General features: G+C 38.6%; 1 protein-coding gene across 7 annotated transcripts; it reads right to left on the bottom strand.

Moving 5' to 3' along the window:
• Positions 1-1,048: 1,048 nt before the first annotated feature.
• Positions 1,049-21,634, bottom strand: LOC108258693 (ETS-related transcription factor Elf-1). 7 transcript variants are annotated; one of them, XM_017457502.3, is made up of 9 exons: positions 12,962-13,183; positions 12,182-12,305; positions 11,702-11,989; positions 11,238-11,382; positions 7,638-7,751; positions 4,089-4,220; positions 3,925-3,999; positions 3,613-3,805; positions 1,049-3,505 (listed from the first exon to the last, which is right to left on the bottom strand). In XM_017457502.3, exons 3-9 carry the CDS (start codon positions 11,771-11,773, stop codon positions 2,449-2,451), a joined length of 1,788 nt encoding a protein of 595 aa, XP_017312991.1. In that variant the 5' UTR covers positions 11,774-11,989; positions 12,182-12,305; positions 12,962-13,183; the 3' UTR covers positions 1,049-2,448. The 7 variants fall into 7 exon arrangements, with proteins under 7 accessions (XP_017312991.1, XP_017312990.1, XP_017312993.1 ...); XM_017457501.3 differs by lacking the exons at positions 12,182-12,305; positions 12,962-13,183 and adding an exon at positions 21,510-21,634; XM_017457504.3 differs by lacking the exons at positions 12,182-12,305; positions 12,962-13,183 and adding an exon at positions 21,510-21,634 and having other exon boundaries at positions 4,089-4,187.
• Positions 21,635-23,033: the final 1,399 nt, after the last annotated feature.

Genomic DNA, 23,033 nt, shown 5'->3' with positions numbered 1-23,033 from the left:
TCCTGCAAGTAAAATCATATATAAGCTATATTTTATGTTTAGTTTCCAAAATCAGTTCAATTAAAGTCTCAAAAGTCATTACATATATGTACTGATTATGGCTCCAAAAAGTGACCTCTGTAACATCTATTATCAGACTGCCACAATTTAACTGGGTTATTCGGATTTATTATTTATTCCTTTTTCTTCCCCTGTATTTGTTTTTGGCTTGAATTCTGTTGGTTGTTATAAAGGTAGAAAAAGCTCTGAAATTGTTTCTTTTTTCTTTCTTTTTTTTTTTTTACATCATAAACCTACAATTTTATCAGGGGTGTTTTGACTTTTTATATCCACTGTATGCAGGTTCATCTTTTGAGCATTTTGAAAAGAATTTTTTGAAACCTGGCAGTTGGTAGCTGAGTATGATGCTGGTTGAGAAGTAAACCCAGCACCCAGCTTTAAAAACAAACGAACAATGAAACAACAAAAAAAAAAAACTTGTGACAAGCCTTTAGTTTGTCCAACTCTGAAAAGTACAAAGAAAATGAGCAATTATTCCACAAAATAAAACCTGACAAGAACCCAGGAAGGGTTAACATTTATCCAATGATTTGAGTATATGGGTCAACAGCTCTTCAGCTTCAAATCAACATTGCTATCATTCAAATTTGTAAGAAGGGTGTGGTAAAGGTATGCTTTTTATTTTCAACTAATTACTGGATGCCATTGAGATTTAAAAACCTGTTATTTAAGATATCCCTTATTTAGTTGTATAAGCAAATGTGATCATAAAAGCAGCGTAAAATCCACCATCGTCATCTTTATTAACTTTTTTAACCTAAAAACCTCCTGAATAGAAAATCATTCCCTTAATGAAAATGAATATATAACCAGAGACATTAACATTATGGCTCTGCAAATAACAACAACAACAAAAAAAAACCCAAAACTAACATAAGGTGTACGTGAGGTTTGTTTAATGAGGTCATCAAGAAATTCAGATTAAAAAATAATAATAATAAATCCTACTGAAAGAAAAGAGTTTCATCAAATATTAAGGCAAATGGTAGACGTTTTCAATGATATTTAATTAGAAACACCAACATTATGGCTTTGATATCCAGGAGCATTGTACAGGCTTTTCCAATAAAAAAAAAAAAAAATGCAATAAAAAAATTGGGAGTCACATTCATTCGTTACAGTTATCAGTACTACAGCATGTAACACAGAAACAGAAACAAACAAGGAAGATTATAGATTAAAGAACTGGCATATACAAAAAGAGATGACCCAGTATTAGTAGGTAATGATGGAAGAGGCATACAGCTTCATATTCAGTCATTGTATTTTAAACATGCAGTCATTGTAATCAAACGTTTGGATGGAACAAAAGACACCGTGTTAAGTACCTCGTAAAAGTTTGGACATGTGCATGGCCAAATGCATATGTGCTTCCAGAAAGTTCCAGATCCAGTTCCCTGTTTTTGAAATCTAAATAGTGAACCCCAAATTTTAAATTTCCATTTTGGACCCAAATTCCATTTAACCAAAAACACGATTTTAACACAAGTCCAAATGAAGTTAGGCAGGCCCTGGACAGATCCTAAAATGTATAGAAATAATATGAACTGCAGCATCTTGTGGTAAGGAATGTTTATAGCTCAGTACTTGCTTTTCCATCTCAATAGAATTCATCTCAAACCAGGGTGCAGTGCATCATTAGCAACTTCTTTCGAACAGAATATACATATTTAGTGAGTAAAGTAACATGAAATGATTGTCACGTTGATGCAACACCTGAATTTTCAGTTCCTTTTGGTCACATACAGTATATTTCTCAAATAACATTAACAGCAATACAGTCAACAGCACATGATCAGCTTTTAAAACATATAGCTTTTTAGCAAGAAAATTTATTTGGTCAATAAAAATACAGCATCTTTTTTTTTTTTTTTTAATATTTATAGCCAAGTCACACATTTGATCCAGGTATGAATCAGTTACCTACATGTCTGCACTCATGCTTCTTTACCAAGAAGATATGCATCACGTACAGTATCACTAATTCATTTGACCATCACCATCCAGGAGATATCATTAAGTCCCGGCTAGCTCTCCTGTGAACGATAAAAAGTGGCTGCAATTGGCCGTCCATTTCATGGCGACATTATCGACACATTACTGGTTGTGTCAGAGAAGAACCCTGAGGAACAACATTGCAGTACATTATTTAGGGCACTTAAGTAAGGAGAATAGGATTTAAGGCCAGAATAAGCTGCATAAGAATCATTGATCCGCCTAAAAAAATAATCTTTGCATGGCATGGCATAGCAAGGCAAATCTGGTGCAAACAAAACAAGAGGCAAAAAGAAAGAAAAAGGAGTGCCTGTAAATTCCAGTGCATGTGCAAGTCCCAAAGGAATGTGATGAGTAAGGCCTTAATGGCATTGGACAAAATGAGGTTTCAGTCTAGCCTGATGACTCTGTGGTTGCGTTGGAAGTGTAACCCACCCATGAGTCATTAAAGATGACCACACTTAATGGCTCCACCTTTGTTTCCGAGAGGTTCTTCTTATCCAGGCTTGGACTTTGTGGGACGTCAAGGGAGTTTTCAGGAGCTTCACAGACCTCTCCGGGGTCGGGGTCACTTATTTGACCTGATATCTTTGGTTCCGTTGCAGTGACTACAGAACGGATAACGGTACCAGAAGGTTGAGAAACCAACTGTTGCCCTCCAGCAAATGTCACTACTGAGGCACTACTTGACGCAGAACTAGAGACGATGGCTTCTTCGCTCTTTTCCTTGACAAAATCTTGGCAAGGATCAGAAGAAGCCTTGTCCAGGGTGACGTTCTGTACTACGAGGGTCATCTCCTCTGGGATGGTCTCTGGAATTGCTTGCATGATGAACTGAGGAGAAGTTACAGATCCATCCATTCCCTCTTCAGTGGAAGATACAGGTACCAGCTGGAGCGTAACGATCTGAGGTGCCTGGCCATCCTGCTGAACCTCCAGCGGCTCCTGCTTGACCTCAACGGTCTCTTGCTTAACACGAAGACTTTCTAACAGCTGAGCTGTGCGGAAAACCGACCCGTGCTGGCCTGGTTGAATGGACTGGACATTCTGAAGAGTTTTAATCATCTCTGCAGAAACAATGGGTAGATGCTGTTGCTGGATGAGACCTAATGAACGGGCTGGTTTGGTGGCTCCTGTAACCTCAATGGGGTTGTTAACTGGCTTACGTTGGCCTCCATTCACAGCCTTCCGAACTTTGGTACTCATAAAAGGTGTTTTGGAAGTGAGCAATTTTGATTGGGAGGGAGAGGTGAAGTTTAAAGATGTTAGTTCATTGATGGATGCCTCACTGGAGTGATCATCATCATCCTCGTTTGAAACGTTGATATTATTGCCACCAGGGCCGTCACTGTCGTCACCTATGTAGACAATGTTTTTTGGCATCTCTGCAAACTGATACACCAGTCTCTGACCCTCGACTTTATTCAGGATACCACGCTGATAGTAGTATCTGTCAGAAGGGAAAATGAGACAAATCATAAATACCTTCTTTCTTTTTTTTTTTTAAACAATGGTTTTTCATTCAAGTAAACAGTGAAGCATTGCAAGAAAACCTACCGAAGTGCTCTTCCCATTGTTTCATAGTTCATGTCCGGTTTGTTTTTGTGTTTTCCCCATAACTGTGACACGGCCTTGGAGTCCACAAGCTTGAATATGCCCTTTTCCCAATTGGTCCACTTGATGTATCTGGGACAAGCGTTCTTGTCCTGCAGCAAAGCAATCAAAAACTCCCAAAGGTACAATGTATTTCCTGCAGGCAAGTAAAATGTAATCTACATAAGTGAGGATGATCATGGTCATGTGTTGAGCCATCTTCAAAAAGTAATATTACAAAGATTTTTTTTATTTATTTCTTTTAAAGCCTCTCACCTTTGCTGTCCTTGCTCTTCTTAATAGTTATGTCAGGCATTGGAGAATGTGCCCGTGGTCGTTTGGGTCTTCTACCTGAGAGTCACAAAAAGTACCAATATACATGAATAACAGTCGATACAATATTAATATTCACTGTATTAAGTGTTAGCTATATTAGTTACCCTTTTTAGCCTTTGGTTTATCATCTGGTAAAGATCCTTTTTGAAGGTGGATCCACTGTTGCTGTCCGATTCCACCGTCCGTTAAAAACTGGTTACCCTCTACCAGAGATGACGTCAAAAAAAACATTTGAGCTATGTGATCGGAGGGGGAAAAAAAAATAAATAAATGAAGGATGACTGTTGGGACTGAATGATAATGCAATAATTTTGGCATGCAAAGCGTTTAAAAACGCCAATGGTTTCAGAAAGAAGACAAGCTGACCATTTAGGAAAATAAAAGTGAAAGACTAGAGTTGTTATGCTTTCACAGTTAGTCATGGTGTATGACTGAGGTAACTGCCTAGCGCTGACTTTTTCACAATACTGATTAACATTCATTTATATCCATTATCATCCACATCTTCATTTTGTACCGTCTTTATCAAGTTTCTTACTCTAGGGGAGTTATCCCTTTTGTGTCTGGTGTTCTTCGCAAAAAAATCTAGGTTGGATTTCATAACCTCTTCCATCCTGACGCCCTCTAAATCATATTACAGCAACCTTCGTTTCTCAACACGGGGAGGCGGATTGCACCGAAAACCCCTTTGTGGGCTAATTCGCTACTGTAAACATTTCATTGCTACTTCTGGTGCCATTCCTAGCATGTTCGGTAACTATCATACACGATGGCTATCAAAAACACACAGATGAACATGACACTTCTGACCAGAACTAAACGAAACAATCTATTTTTAGCAAGGCAGCACTGCACACTGCTCCACCTTAAACTCCTGCAGTGCATCCATTCTCTCTTTCAGCCTGTAACAACAATGTGATAAACCCAGACAATGTAATAGATTTTACAGAAAAAAAACACGTCAATACAAAAACATAAGAGGATAAGAGAGGTTTTATTGATTTTTTTTTTTTTTGTTCACGTTAGGATTTTTATATACACTATTTCACCAAAAGTTTGTGGACACCTGATCATCACACCCATATGACCTCTTTTTTTTTTTTTTTTTTGGAACATCCCATTCCAGATTTATTCCCACCCTTGCTGTTATAATAACCTCCACTCTTCTGGGAAGACTTTACTCTGGATTTTGTTGTGTAGCTGTGGAGATTTCAAGGCCAGACCTTGGGCTGCAGTCAGCACTCCAGTTCATCCCAAAGATGTTCAGTGTGGTTGAGGTCAATGCTCTGTGTAGGGCACTCAAATCATTTCACGCCAACCTTGCTGAACCATGTCATTATGGTGCTTGCTTTGTGCACACTGTCATGCTTGAACAGGTTTGGGCCACATAGCTCTAGTTAAGTGAAATTCTAACGCTACAGCACACAAACACATTTTATACAATCGTGTGCTTCCAACATTGTGCCAACAGTTTACTAAGAACCACATATGGTTGTGATGATCAGGTGTCCACATACTTTTGGCCATATAGTGTATGCAGACTTTTCAAGACTTTTTTACAAAGTGAAATTTTCATCACTTTTTTGTAAATGGTCATATGATACCATGATACGGTAATATTTGTAACACGCTTGATTTTAGCCGAATTGTTTTTCAAAATTTGTGATGCAATTTGCGGAGTTTTTTGTGTTTTTTTTTTTTTTGGCAGTAAACGACACGATTTGGCAGAATTACAATCGCACGAAACTATTCTGCACATCTTTCGCAGCGATGCTTGTTGGTAAACGAGACCTTTTAGCTGTACTCATGTTCGATGCGCGTGAATCTAGTAATAGTGCATCTTTTAAAGCCATATCAGCATCCGTGGCTATCTTCATGGCAAAAACGGACTTACAAAACTGATAAGCGTTGCATCAAGACAATAAAACTGAAAGCAAACGAAAGGAAAATGCAGCACTTTAAGATCAGATAAGATGTTTTACATTTACATATGATTAAAATTCTAAAACCTTTTCTGGTAAAATCTTACCAAAAGAGTCCTCAAATGAGCTTACTACATAAACATGTTGTCTACTTGCATTAAAAGCAGGACAGTCCAATAAAATGTGTTTAATGGAAAATGGGGACTTGCAGAACATACACAGAGTTGGGTCTTTGCCTTTTAGCAGAAACGAATGATCTATGCGACGTCTAGTGAACACTACTTGATCGAATGCTGTTTTAAAACAGATTCTATTGGGGATCTTTGAAGACATTCCATGTAATTTCTTGTTTATACAATCGATTACCAATCTTCTCGCCACTACGTGAATTGACGTGCGTTATGATGATGTCTGCGTTAAATCTGCGGTAATTTTATTTAATAAATAAATAAATAAATAAATAAATAAATAAGTAAATAAAAACGCAAACTCCCCTGAATATCGCAGCGTTTACTTCATGGGTGTAACCACGCATTCTTTGGGGGGGGGGTCGTGTCCCCCCGCAATGCTGAGGAAATACCAATCTGCCCCTCCCCCATGTTGAGGAAATACCAATCTGCCCCCCCCCAATGTTGAGGAAATACCAATCTGCCCCCCCCAATGTTGAGGCAATACCAATCTGCCCCCCCCAATGTTGAGGCAATACCAATCTGCCCCCCCCAATGTTGAGGCAATACCAATCTGCCCCCCCCAATGTTGAGGAAATACCAATCTGCCCCCCCCAATGTTGAGGAAATACCAATCTGCCCCCCCCCCCAATGTTGAGGAAATACCAATCTGCCCCCCCCCCAATGTTGAGGAAATACCAATCTGCCCCCCCCCAATGTTGAGGAAATACCAATCTGCCCCCCCCAATGTTGAGGAAATACCAATCTGCCCCCCCCAATGTTGAGGAAATACCAATCTGCCCCCCCCAATGTTGAGGAAATACCAATCTGCCCCCCCCCCCGGTTTATACAGTACAAAATATTTCCTATATGTCCCAATTTAATGAACCCTGCCAACGGATCTGTCTTTTCTTCATCTATTCTATTTATTTATGTCTATTCCTTTTTAATATATTTCCATTTGTTAAGGAAAATAGGTGTGCGCCCCCAATCCAATTGTACACTTGGTTGCGCCCATACTCAACTCAAGTTCGTTGATATATTTTAGCAGCTCAGTCTGTAAGAAATGCAGACAGCAGCCAAGTGTAGAAAAGTGCAGCAGAACATACGAGCTTTTCTTCAGACAGTAAGTAACTAGATACCTAAATAGTAGGTATAGAAGGCATCATACCATGGCTTGGTTTGTTCTTAAGAACGTCAATTGACTTTTGATATTTGCACACCCACGAAGTAGGCTAGGCTAACGTCAGTTCCAGTTTTTGACCATTAACATTACATTCACTTGCATAATCTCCCACCGAGTTCGTTGGACCCCCTCAGTGTCCATACCGTGGTTACGCCCTTGGTTTACTTGATTTTGCATCAATTTCTGCTCATTGTGAAAAGCTCAAACCCTTTCTACGGATGCACCATCCATCACCGGCGCTGATCTGATGAGCTGCAACACATTGTATTTTTTCCCCTTCTTTCTTTCTTCTTCTTGCCATCACACCTGTAAGTCTGTGTATAACTTGGAACATAAACAAGCCGAGAGTCAGTCCCTCCATACAATGCAAACACTTACGGATCTGCTTCTCATCCAGTGCAAGAGAAGTGGAGGAATCGATGTTCATCAGTGCTTCAGCAGCTTCTGCACTCTCCATCATGGCATCTTCATGACTACTCTGATAAGCTTCCACTGAAAAACAAATCATAATCATAATTAAAAAAAACAACATCATAAACTTCTGTTTTATCTTTAATTTCCTTTATACATGTACAGCTCAAGTCTCTCTGCTTTCCCTTCTGTCAAATCCGCCCTGTATTTTCATCTCACACACTAAACACTACAGTGTGTTAAACCGAGGGGCTTCCAGGCTGAGATAAGCGTCAGCTAATCATTTTTTTTCTTTTCTTTTTTTTTTTTTTAGCACTAACAGCAAAAAGTTGCCTGTAAGGAGCTGTTTAAGAAGTTAAATGACAACTACACTCAATAAAAGTACTTTTTAAAGCTCACAAACTGTAAGAGTTGAGGGTTAGTCCGCTAGCAGTCAAGCTTAACACACAGTTCTCACTAAACTACGCGTTCCGACGTGTACACACTTACTTCTCTGAAACACACACACACGAACACACACAGTGCGTTCGGCGTGAGGTCTAATCCCCAAACTTCAGTTTGACGCCTGTGTAAAAGCTTACATTCTCCCACTTTCCGACTCAAGAGATTTCTATCAGTTGGCTAATCAGTGTGTAGTCGAGAAACAGCGCCGACGTCAGTGTTATGCTCCAGGCGGCGTCCTTGTTGACTGTCCACGTGAGAACTTGGCCCGGGGTGGGGCTTGAAGCTGTGTCCCAAATACACTCCTCATTATCTACTTAGGTGCACTATCTAGGGAACGACCTAATGGCTTGAACGCCCGTTGAAGTGCACTAGGTTGCAGATTGGGATTGCGCTACACAGACGTAGTACAATCGACCTGCCTGGCTGCCTATTTGTTTACTATGTCGTAGTTATGGGATGAAATGTGCCCCAAAGAGCAAAAAGTTCACATTAAAAACATATTTATTTTAAAATAAAATTTGATAAAGATGTTTTCCCGATAAAAACGCAGTGCGGTGTCATTTTAAGCGTAGACCTCATATAGACCTCCCTCTTATTCATGGACCTTAGGCCTTATAGACCATGTAAAAGTCATAAAACATGCTGTTGTAAGAAAATAGTCAACGGCAAGGGGGTGTTGTGATGCGTTACCACTCCAAAGGTCATTATTTTCCTATAGAGTGTTTTATTATTCTTACACCCCTACTGGAAAAATAGGAACAATAGAAACCATCACAGAAATTCTAATGGTTTATACTAGAAATACCATTACAAACCATCAGCTACCTATTAAAATAGGTCCTTAATGGTATCCACTAGATATAATATGCCACCAATAGAAGGCAACAAATTACCAGTAGAGACCCACAGGGACCATTACAGTTTCCATTAAAACCAATACAATTCCCATTCTAACCATTAAAACCATTACAAATTCTATGAGGGTTTCTATTGTTTTGTTTCTTATTATGAGCAGGAACAACAGCAATTTGCCAACTATTATAATTGTTTATGAATATCAGTTATTATCAAGTCATACCTTTTATCAGTTACATTTAATATAAAACATCCGCAAGACAAGTTCGTTCCTGTTATCACTTACTTAGCAGCTCTAAACTGTCTTTTCTTCACAGGCATCTTTATCTTCTCTCTCTTTAAGTTAATAAGACAAAGGAAAAACTCCCGCTTGTTGTGTTACAAAGAAACTGGAAAGTGGAAATCTCTGACCTGAAGAGTTTCAGGTGGAAAACTTACTGACTGTTATAAAATGTCGACACCAGAGACTCTTTCCGTAAATGTAAAAAAAAAAAATGTTGCCTTATAGACAGCTTCATCATATAAACGGCTATAAGTTTTTAAACTTTTTATTTAAGAACAACAATTTTTTTTAAATTCATTTATTATTAGCCTTAGGTTATGTGGCATGTCTGCCATACAAGTCACTGTGTAAGTTGTTACTATAGAAACAATAATGTATTAATATAAACCTGTGATTTGTTATAAAACATTTCTGATCAACCAGAACTGAGCGTTCAGCAAAGTTGTGATATAAGTTTATATACCAAATCCACTGATTGTCTCACTATATATAGTGCTTATAAATATGAACACAAGTATATATTTATAATCATAAACAAAGTTATGTTTAAAAAACTACATTGATAGGGGAAAAAGTATTCTGACACCACAAATTATTAACAGTACTTTGCTGCAAAACTCTTGTTGGTAAATACAGCTTTGAGGTATCTACTGTATACTAAGAAATACTTAGGGTTTTGTGCAGCATTGTGATTCAGTTTTAGCCTATTCCTCTTGGCAAATCTTTTTCAATTCTCCAAGGTTACGAGGATAAATCCGATGGGCTCACAATTTCAAAATCCTCCATAAATTTTCAGTGGGATTCAATTCCCACTGGCAGAGATTGGCAGGGCCATGGTAGACCTTCCTGGGTTGTTTTGTCTGTATATTTGGGGTTGTTCTCTTGTTGCAATGTCAGATTAAGTTTCTTGGCTGATAAGATTAAATTCTCTTCAGAAATGTATTTGTATTGTTCATATTTATAAGTACAAAATCCAAGTGTAAATTTGAAGTGGACATATGCACTTCATATATGCTGGAACTAAATTAATTAAAGGGGTCCTAAAATGCTATTTTAAAAGTTCATTATTTTGTTTATTGGGTGTAATAGAATAGGTTAACATGCTTTAATGGTCAAAAAACACATTATTTTTTTACATACTGTACATTATTGCAGTACCTCTATTCCCAGGCTGCCTGAAACGCTCCGGTTGAGTTCTGGTTCCTTCAAAGTCCCTATTTCCGAAAAGCCCAGAGAGTTCTGATTGGCCAGCTGACCCTTTATGTTGTGATTAGCCAGTAACCTCAAGTGTGTGTCGGAAATGTAACGCCCCTTACCATAATAATGAGCTTCAACTTCCAAGGCTTATAAAGCAAATATAAACACAGTTAATAATGTCGTCGGTTTTACCGTATAAGTTCAAGCCCGAGTCAGATTCTGAAAATGCGGATGATCGAGCAGATTATTCGGAACCAACTTTGCAAACACGACTTGAGCAGAAAGGTTTTATTTTGTAACTCCGTAGTTTTCAGATACGATGTTGTAAATGTTAATTTGTCTTCTTCACTATAACAACTTCATGTCCTGAGGTGACAATATAAAATACTGTTAAAAATTTTTATTAATTAAAAATCAAAAAAATTCTGGAGGCATTATGTTGATATATTACAAATTGTGATGTAGATGTTTGCGCACGTAATATCTGGACATGGATCGAGGCGTTTTAGGCAGGTCTGGAGCAGTATTCTCTTTTAGATAGAATAAGTCCCTTTGTGGGAGACTATTTGTAAATTTGCAGATCGTATACATGCACAAACAGATACAATACACACTAAAGGAAAAGGAAAACATGAAAAAAGCACCATATGACCCCTTTAAAATTGTCTGAATACTTATTTCCCCCTCATTGTATAAACATATATGTTACTCTCAGAAAAGTTGATCAAAAAGGGTACAAAAGACCCTCTACATTTTTGAGGAAACTTGAGTAGGATATGTGCTCCAACCTGACAGTTGTGTCATGTCGTCAACAGTATCTTGCTCCAAACCCAGTCTTAATGGCTGGTCACAAGTCAGTCCCGAATAATTGAGCAGGTGGCTATGTGGCATTTGCTCCACGATTACGGCCGGGAAAGAGGATGGATCTGCCAACTGGAGGGAAAAAAGGAGGGAAAAGAAGAAGAAAATTTATGAATAGTGTCAGACAGATCTTCATAAAGCAATGAGTGAATACCCTCCCTGTCATCAGTATTAGCTTGTTCCATAATAGAAGTGGGTTGAATGAATCAAGGTCATGGCAGCTTTCATTATGTTGCCCACACAGTGAAGCAGCACATGAATAATTGACAATAGAAATGGGCTTTCAGCATTTTCAACCCCCTTTTACTGTGGAAGACAGCTAGTTTAGCATCACTTATTCACTAATACACAACTATTACGGCATTGTAAAACCTAGAAAACGAAATACTACCTGCAAAGAGTCATCATCTTGTTTGATTGCGCCATCCCAAGCGCCCTCGGTCTGCTGAACCACAGCGGCCATGTTGAACACCAAAAATAGGCCTAAGAAGTCATCACAGTGGGCCTTTTCGGGCTTAAGGGTGTTGGTTTCAGTTCCAAAAAGTTTTACTTTGACTCAGAGAACACTTCAAGCTCTATGAAAAGGCAACATGTTTGAACATCCATGTTCAAATAGAACCAATGAGGCACGGACAAGTTTCACTTCATTGCCGTTTCCAGTAATTAAGCAGCTGGGAATCTGCAAAAGAGGAACCCTGCAAATTATTTCTTCTACCAAAGATAACCCGAGTCTGATGTCTGCCATCATGCCAAGTGGTATTATCTAAGACATTTAAGAGCAGCAGCACATTTCGTAAGTGTAAACAGTCGTACATCACTGATTTCTCCATATCTATTAAATCAACAGACAAAAATTCAGAATAGGCATTACATGACAGCTTAGGCGTGCTTTTCGTTCCGTCCAACGCGTTACAACAGCCGTGCTTCTGTAGTATTCTGTAAACAACTTTTTCTCTCGTCCTCCATGGCTGCTCTAGCTGCGCTCCCTTATCTTTCTTTGTAGACACACCACACAAGAAACAGGAAGGAAATGTACTGTTGACGTCACGGCAAGCAAGAGCGGGTTAAAACAGCAGCTGCAGGCATGATGGTGGAAAAGCCCTAACCAATACAAACCAAAAGCCCTAAATATAATATATATATTCTCTTAAATCCTTTGAAAATATATGGCTCCTTGCTTGGTGCTCTGATGATCATGTTAGATGCACAGACCCTTTGTGGATGGAATGAGAAAGTCCAGGGACAGTCAACACTGAATAGATGTTCACATAGCAGGTGTTAATGGTCTAATAAGTAACCAATAAGCACTGTTCACTTATAAGAACATAGAAAATTATTATACATAATGCATGAATGATGCAAATCTAGATACTCCTGCATCACCTGACACTGTACAATCAGCACATGCTTTTTATTCATGCTAAATATTACTCAGCTTAACCAGCCGAACTACATACTTCGCTTATTACAAACCATGACATCCATCACTCACTAATGAATGATCAAGATAACTTGAGTTTACATGCTTAGGTTATACAGTAGTATCCTAAAGGTTCAGAAATAACTATACCTAGCACACAAAATTAGTGCAAAAATCTTTTTTGACTACAGTAAAATAAACAAATGATATTTAATTAGATGGCAGCATTACCTGCCGCAGAATCAACAGCTTCATTGATGGTTTTGTCGCATTTGCCAAGATTGTAATTCTTTACCAGGAGCTATGTGATCAGTACATAATGGCCCTAATCTGTTGTTTAACCTTTGTATGGTTTGGAAACACCAGGGACTCTGTATATGTTTTAGGTTTTACCTGAAAATCCTGTTTCTAGCTACTCCATAGCTGTTGTCCTATGAAAATCATTCTCGCTCTCTCTCGCTCTCGCTGTCTCTCTCTCTCTCACACACATTTTCCCCCTCCCCCCTTACCTTACCGCTCCCACATTTGGTGTCATGTTACAGGACGTAAGCATGGTGACAGCACCTTGACAACCGAGGCACACCTGGACTACTGGAGCTGCCTCCAGCTCCAAGGCATTTAACTCCCTAGGGTTATGTTTCTGTTCTCCCATAGTTCTCCCGCCTGTGTCTGTGTGTATTGTAGACTGTGGTGTAAATATGTATTCTTTGGCTCGCTCTCTGGAAGATCCGCAAACAGAAAATATTTGGTTGTTGCTTGCTCTATAGTAGGAAATGAAACAAGCAGGAGTGCTCCGAGTGAGAGGCCTCATGGCGTGAGGCTGTCAAAACTCACTGTCCAAACTACGTAGATCTACCTTCTAATAAGCAGCTTTCCTGGAGATTCTAGAGTCTGCTCTCCTTAATTTCATAGACTTTGAAACATATTCATTGCGTTGTTTCAGGGAAGTTAAGGGAAAGCTAAAAGGAGAATGGGCAATGTTAATGGAAATGTCTTTTAATCACTTAATAGGCACAATTCTTTTAAGGGAATACAAGTTGTATACTAATGATATAGTACTGTATGGTACACATTAGAACATTTGCTGGCATCTACTACCACCACCACTAGCACTACTACTACTATTACTACCACCACCACTACCACTACTACTACTACTACTATTACTACCACTACTACTACCACTCCCACTACTCCCACTGCGACTATTACTACCACTACTACTACTATTACTACCACTACTACTACTATTACTACCACTACTACTACCACTCCCACTACTCCCACTGCGACTATTACTACCACTACTACTACTATTACTACCACTACTACTACCACTCCCACTACTCCCACTTCGACTATTACTACCACTATTACTACCACTCCCACTACTCCCACTGCGACTATTACTACCACTACTACTACCACTCCCACTACTCCCACTACGACTATTACTACCACTACTACTACTACTACTATTACTACCAATACTACTACCACTCCCACTACTCCCACTGCGACTATTACTACCACTACTACTACCACTCCCACTACTCCCACTGCGACTATTACTACCACTACTACTACTACTATTACTACCAATACTACTACCACTCCCACTACTCCCACTACGACTATTACTACCACTACTACTACTACTATTACTACCAATACTACTACCACTCCCACTACTCCCACTGCGACTATTACTACCACTACTACTACCACTCCCACTACTCCCACTACGACTATTACTACCACTACTACTACTACTATTACTACCAATACTACTACCACTCCCACTACTCCCACTATGACTATTACTACCACTACTACTACCACTCCCACTACTCCCACTGCGACTATTACTACCACTGCTATTACTACCAATACTACCACTACTACTACCACTCCCACTACTCCCACTGCGACTATTACTACCACTACTACTACCACTCCCACTACTCCCACTACGACTATTACTACCACTACTACTACTACTACTATTACTACCAATACTACTACCACTCCCACTACTCCCACTGCGACTATTACTACCACTACTACTACTACTATTACTACCAATACTACTACCACTCCCACTACTCCCACTGCGACTATTACTACCACTACTACTACCACTCCCACTACTCCCACTACGACTATTACTACCACTACTACTACTACTATTACTACCAATACTACTACCACTCCCACTACTCCCACTGCGACTATTACTACCACTACTACTACCACTCCCACTACTCCCACTACGACTATTACTACCACTACTACTACTACTATTACTACCAATACTACTACCACTCCCACTACTCCCACTATGACTATTACTACCACTACTACTACCACTCCCACTACTCCCACTGCGACTATTACTACCACTGCTATTACTACCAATACTACCACTACTACTACCACTCCCACTACTCCCACTGCGACTATTACTACCACTACTACTACCACTCCCACTACTCCCACTGCGACTATTACTACCACTACTACTACCACTCCCACTACTCCCACTACGACTATTACTACCACTACTACTACTACTACTATTACTACCAATACTACTACCACTCCCACTACTCCCACTGCGACTATTACTACCACTACTACTACCACTCCCACTACTCCCACTGCGACTATTACTACCACTACTACTACTACTACTATTACTACTACTATTACTACCAATACTACTACCACTCCCACTACTCCCACTGCAACTATTACTACCACTACTACTACCACTCCCACTACTCCCACTGCGACTATTACTACCACTACTACTACCACTCCCACTACTCCCACTGCGACTATTACTACCACTACTACTACCACTCCCACTACTCCCACTACGACTATTACTACCACTACTACTACTACTACTATTACTACCAATACTACTACCACTCCCACTACTCCCACTGCGACTATTACTACCACTACTACTACCACTCCCACTACTCCCACTGCGACTATTACTACCACTACTACTACTACTACTATTACTACTACTATTACTACCAATACTACTACCACTCCCACTACTCCCACTGCAACTATTACTACCACTACTACTACCACTCCCACTACTCCCACTACGACTATTACTACCACTACTACTACTATTACTACCAATACTACTACCACTCCCACTACTCCCACTATGACTATTACTACCACTACTACTACCACTCCCACTACTCCCACTGCGACTATTACTACCACTGCTATTACTACCAATACTACTACCACTCCCACTACTCCCACTACGACTATTACTACCACTACTACTACTATTACTACCAATACTACTACCACTCCCACTACTCCCACTACGACTATTACTACCACTACTACTACTATTACTACCAATACTACTACCACTCCCACTACTCCCATTGCAACTATTACTACCACTACTAGTACTATTACTACCAATACTACTACCACTCCCACTGCGACTATTACTACCACCACCACTACCACTACTATTACTACCAATACTACTACCACTCCCACTACTCCCACTATGACTATTACTACCACTACCACTCCCACTACTCCCACTGCGACTATTACTACCACTGCTATTACTACCACTACTACTACCACTCCCACTACTCCCACTACGACTATTACTACCACTACTACTACTATTACTACCAATACTACTACCACTCCCACTACTCCCATTGCGACTATTACTACCACTACTAGTACTATTACTACCAATACTACTACCACTCCCACTGCAACTATTACTACCACCACCACTACCACTACTACTACTATTACTTCCAATACTACTACCACTCCCACTACTCCCATTGCGACTATTACTACCACTACTAGTACTATTACTACCAATACTACTACCACTGCCACTGCGACTATTACTACCACCACCACCACTACTACTACTATTACTACCAATACTACTACCACTCCCACTACTCCCACTATGACTATTACTACCACTACTACTACTACTATTACTACCAATACTACTACCACTCCCACTACTCCCATTACTACCAATACTACTACCACTCCCACTACTCCCACTACGACTATTACTACCACTACTACTACTATTACTACCAATACTACTACCACTCCCACTACTCCCATTACTACCAATACTACTACCACTCCCACTACTCCCACTACGACTATTACTACCACTAGTACTACTATTACTACCAATACTACTACCACTCCCACTACTCCAACTATGACTATTACTACCACTACTACTACTACTATTACTACCAATACTACTACCACTCCCACTACTCCAACTATGACTATTACTACCACTACTACTACTACTATTACTACCAATACTACTACCACTCCCACTACTCCCACTACGACTATTACTACCACTAGTACTACTATTACTACCAATACTACTACCACTCCCACTACTCCAACTATGACTATTACTACCACTACTACTACTACTATTACTACCAATACTACTACCACTCCCACTACTCCCACTGCGACTATTACTACCACTACTACTACCACTCCCACTACTCCCACTATGACTATTACTACCAATACTACTACCACTCCCACTACTCCCACTACGATTATTACTACCACTGCTACCACTACTGATAGTACTACTACTACCACCAATACCACTACTTTTACTACCACTGCTACTACTACTAGTACTACCTCTACTAACACTACTACTATGAAAAGTGAATTAATAAAAAGTGATCCATCTATCTATCCATCTATACTACTACTACCACTACCATGTACTACTACATCACTACTACCACTTCTAGTACTACTACTACAATAATAATAATAATAATAATAATAATAATAATAATAATAATAAATTATGATATGGTGATAATGATGATGGGGATTAAGAATTTTTATTTGGCCATCAGAACACTACAATATTTCGCAGTTACAGTTGAGAATTACTGACTCAAAACAGCAAGCAGCAGTAGTCTACATCTTCATTTTCAGCATTTTAAAATAGCAGCGTGCACTCCAATTATGACCGCTAAGAGCTTTCACATCTTGCCACAGTGTAAAATCCCTACCTCTAATGTGGAACATTTTTGAACCGTTCTGGTTTGTTTTAAATGCAGTATGCAGTAAAACTATTTTCTGATTATTTACCAAGTTACTTTAAACAATGCATCTTTTGTAAAATGCAAGCGGATGCACATAAATCCTTCAATATTTCTATACTTCTCATTTGAACATACATGCCAATGAGGTGAAATGAATGACAGTCAGTCCAAAAATCCCCCAGAATCTGCTGTTCACTACACAATTTCACCCACAAATGAAAACTGTTTGTCTTTTACACACTGTTAATAAAATATAAAATAGATTATTTTACCTTCCTGATATTCTTTCAGTACTATTATACAAAATAATGCTTTTCAAATGAACTACAGTGACCTGAGACAAAAGAATGCACCTGAACAATTATTATCAAAACTAAAAATCCACATGCTGTCATCTGAATGATTATGTCTTCATATGTGGAAATACTGTGAAATGTGTGATACGTGTTCAAGTATTCAGCAGGGGAAAACACAATCCAGCACATCAAGCTTTTAACAACCTGCCTTTGCTTGTTCACCTCACTGAATGAGTTCAGTACGTCTGTTCATAACTTGATCAGTCTGACTCAAAGACCCCCACAGCTAAGTGTAAAAGTTAGAGGAAGCAGAGAGGAAACGTTTGCACTGAAACAAGCAGACACATAGAGACGAGGTATTTTAAATCTCCTGCAACCAACGTCTAACAACCTACTGCTCCAATGTTAACAATTAACCCATCCTGTTGTTCTGCACAGTAAGAGAGGCAAGTGAGGATGTTCTCATGTCCATAGCTACGATAATGGTTTGTCGAGAAAGACGGTACAATATTTTCTTGTTACAAATAGCCACTTTATTCTAACTGACAAAACGGAAATGGTGGGTGGGAAATGTTTTACAAAGTTTAACCCCCATGTTTCTGTTTCAGCATGAAATTCATGCCCTCTCGAATGCAGTGGTTCTCAAAATGGGGGTCCATTCACTGTGGTAGAATATTTCATTTATCATTCATTATTGTTCTGTTGGTGGAAAAGTATAATAATAATAAAAAAGTAAATAAATAAACAAATAATAAAAAAAAGCTCTATTGATCTAAAGAGCCAAATGAATAAATAAATAAATAAATAAATAAATAAATAGATTGTGCACATTTGAATAATGAATCTAATTTGAAACTATTTGAATTGTTGGATTGTGTTTATAAAATCTGTGCTGAGAGAGTCCATGAAATGTGTTGTATAATTAAAGGGTGCCCTGTACTTAAAAGAATATTTGACAACCCCTCCTCTAATGAACACGAATAGTCTGAGATTAAATGCTACTTGTCATTTACTTGTGAATGTTTTTTTCCCCCCACACTTATTTCCATAAATGTTGATTATACTGCAAATAATTAAGAAGAAGGAAAAACATATTGAGTACTTTTACAACCACAATGCACATAATCAAAAGACCCCAGCCAGTGGGACGTTCAAGACTTTACAGCAGTACTGTACAAACATAGAGCAGATCTTAAACAGACTTTGCCCTTTTGCTGCTGAAGACCTCGTCTTACATAAATCCTGTCTTTGAATCTGCTCTGCCCTGCTCTGATATAAGGTTTATCAAACTCGAAGTCAGTCAAACTCTTGGCAAGAGGCTGAACGTCTTCTGAACGTCTAGAGCAGCAACTCTAAACCCCCATTCCCCCCACCCCACCCATCGCCACTGTATTCCTTAAGGAAAAGCGTAACAGACAAGCCAACTGTGCTGCAATATTACATATCAGCACTGGTTTCTGCCTCGTTATCAACCTTGGCCTATTTTTGGGGAGGTTTGTTGGATGTTTTGATTATGATGTTGAGCTTTTGCAATAAGTCAGTGTCCCCCAAGGTGCTTGTTTGATCGAGCCTCGTGTCTGGTGATATACATATCAAACGCATTCAGTGAGGCATAGTGCCAAAGCCTAGTCACACAAAATTAGCGCTGAATTATGGCCAGGTGTGGATGATGCATTCTTTCCCTCACTCACACTGCCAGGCTCACTTTCCACCACCCCCACACAAATCGAGAGAGAAATTAAGCCAGTAAGAACTGCAGTAGACCTCTAATTGACTTGGTGTCTCTCTCTATTGATTTCAAATGGGAATCGTTACACTTTCAAGTGTATGTTTTTTCCCCTCTTGTATGGCACTCATGGTCTAATCTTACGTAAACGCAACTTCATTCCTAGAATGTATAAGGATTCAAATGATCTACAGACAAATGATTTAAACAAAGAGCCATCGAGAAGCAATGATTCCATTCATTAATACACTGTAGGTATGTGCCAGAAATAAAATAGCATAAAATTTAACATACACAAAGTAGTTATTTTGAACTCATAATGTTGCCACAAACCTTGCATTCCCTTTGCAAAGTAGTATAAGGATAGCTTTTTGCCCTTATTTTGGAAAATTCTGAAGGCTGAATATCATAAATACTTTTAACCAAAACAATTTTACAGTTGTGTTCAGAGAATTCATTGAAAACATACCGGACCAAGTCATTATTCTGAATGTGGAACAACTGATTAATAATTCATCCATTTTCCAAAAATATAATACTTTATACTATAGCCTTGTTGCAGTGCTTGATTCTGATTGGTCAGAAGATGTTAGTTAATTTTCTAGAACAGAAGCTCTGACAGTAGTTCACGATTATATTAATGTGCTGATTCTAAAACTTTGTTGTTTCTATAATAACTCATTCACAGGGATTTATGGTGGACACACCACATAAATGGATTAAAACAAATATAATCGTTGATATGGAGCAGCTTTCTCTGGGGTGATGTTTGTTAACCATTTCTAGAAAGAGTCTCCGTGTCAGTACTTTGTAACGGTCAGAAGTAGTTGTGGTTTGAGCTTTCTCGGTAACATGACAAGCTGCATTTATTTTCTTTTGAACTTCAAAAATGAGGCTATAAACAGCTGTTTACAGCTGCTATAATGTAAGCGTTAACAGGAACTTGTTTCACTGCTGTTCCACAACATTAAACATAACTATAAACCGAAAATCGTTCTTTAATGACTAAAAATTGTTAGTGGCAAGTTGTTGAGGTATAAGAGGGGGAAAAAAACACTTTAGAACATGCTGTTATTGGGGGGAAAAAAGTCAGTGGTAGCTTTGCGTGGGGCCATCTCAAAACTGTGGTTAAAAGATCATTTTTGTAACGTGCAGATTTTAGCACTACACTGTATGATCAACTCACAAAGTAACAATTTTAGGTAAATACATACTGTAATTATATGATAAACTTCTTCTCTAAACCTCTATCAAAGTTCTTTGTTGTTTGAACAAATAAACACTACACTTCACACAACGAATTGATATTTCCAGACTGTTCAACACTTCAGTTATTGCTTCGTCTCTATGTACCTTGCCCTGGCCTGTTTTGAAACGTTTGAGAAAAGAGACTGTAGTCACTCATTAACCGTCAAGGTAAAGTTGCAGTGGAAAAAAAGGAACCCACAGAATAACTGACAGCCCAAAATGTCCCCTGTCAACCACTACTTCTGTAGCACTTTCACTTTCTCCACTTCTTTTGGTAGTGCCAAGAGCCAAAACTGCACTTTTCAAACTGCAGTTTTCATTCATCAGCTTACACATTCTCTTATCTAATTTCTTAAGGTTAAACGTACCTCAATATGCGTTTCCACAGAATTTGCCTCCCAACCCCCTGGTCTGTGGCATGCAGCCGACACTTGTAATGCTTGTTTGCATTGTAAGGTGAGTTCCTCCTTCTGTTGCTGTGAAAAGGAACGCCCACTTCTGCTTTTATGGCTGACGTCAAACAGTTGAGTGAAAACCACATCACCCATGGCAACTGTGAGCTCAGCCCTCATGGTGGAGGAACAGAGATAACATGCTGCTTGTTAACAGGCAGACAAGTGCAAAGAGCATGTATAAGCAGAGGCGTGAAAGACGACCTGAGCTTGTCTCTGCTGACACCCAATGGCTGCTTTTGCGCTTTAGGGTAACTAGGGTGATGTAACTGAATTTAAAACTGGGAACTACTATTGATAGGAAGACTAGACTGGATAAGATCTAATATATATATATATATATATATATATATATATATATATATATATATATATACACACACATACATACATACATACATACATACATTTTACTACATGCCTTAGTGACTTCATTGGTTGTAATCACATACTGTATCTGAGACATATCTGATTTTGCATCTAAAGTATGTCCACCAAGTATATCCCATCTAACAAGTGCCAAATGATCATATGTCAATATTATTCTTGATTGAATAAAGGCAAGTCACTATTTTGGTTGTATGAAGACCACTGTGTATATAATAAATAAATGAACGAAATATGGTTACACTTCTGTACTGCATTATATGGATAAAAACATATAGTCAAATTTGTTTTTCCATTCATCAAGTCAAGTAAGAGCAATTTTTATACTTATCATTCATGATTGCAGATTATTGACACTATATAATAAGCATATATAATAAGTGAATCATATTTCAAACAAGAGAACAAAAACATACCTGGAGATATCTTAAAAGCTAATACTTATCCACACGTATGACATCCAATAGATGACTTATCATGTTAAAGCTATTGTGCCTGTCCAGCCAATCCTCCCACTCAAGTACATTCAGGAATTTTATTTTATCTGATTTTTTTTTTGTTTTTTTTTTGGATAAAATCTTTGGTACAATTCAGAAGGCATGTCTGAATAAGTCAGGCTTCATATGTGTATGACTAAACATAACGCACTGGGTTTCTTCACCATAATTTAGTGTATTATTCAGACTACTTATTATGGAGTATATTCACAATTCATAGTGCATTATGAATATGAGCTATGCAGTGCAGTGTAATACAGTATATTTCCTAAATAATAATAATAACAATGTTTGCAGTCCGTTATGAACGAATTATAACATGTTATGAATGTCAAAGGCCGTTATAGTTAAGACATTTAAAGAAAGTGTTCATTCAGAATTACTGCATTTGGTTGACTGACAACCTTTTATCTAAAGGAAGCGCTCATAAAATATCATTATTATCCACAAAGGTATAGGATGTGCTGCTATTCATATCCAGGGCAGTGATAAATTAGTGGTGAAGATTCTCTGACAGGTAAATTGTGAATTATAAAAATAGATCTGCCAGACTGCC

Source organism: Ictalurus punctatus, chromosome 26 (assembly GCF_001660625.3).
Source record: "Ictalurus punctatus breed USDA103 chromosome 26, Coco_2.0, whole genome shotgun sequence".
Classification (NCBI taxonomy): Eukaryota; Metazoa; Chordata; class Actinopteri; order Siluriformes; family Ictaluridae; genus Ictalurus; species Ictalurus punctatus.
This window is presented reverse-complemented; position numbering and strand designations above follow the sequence as displayed.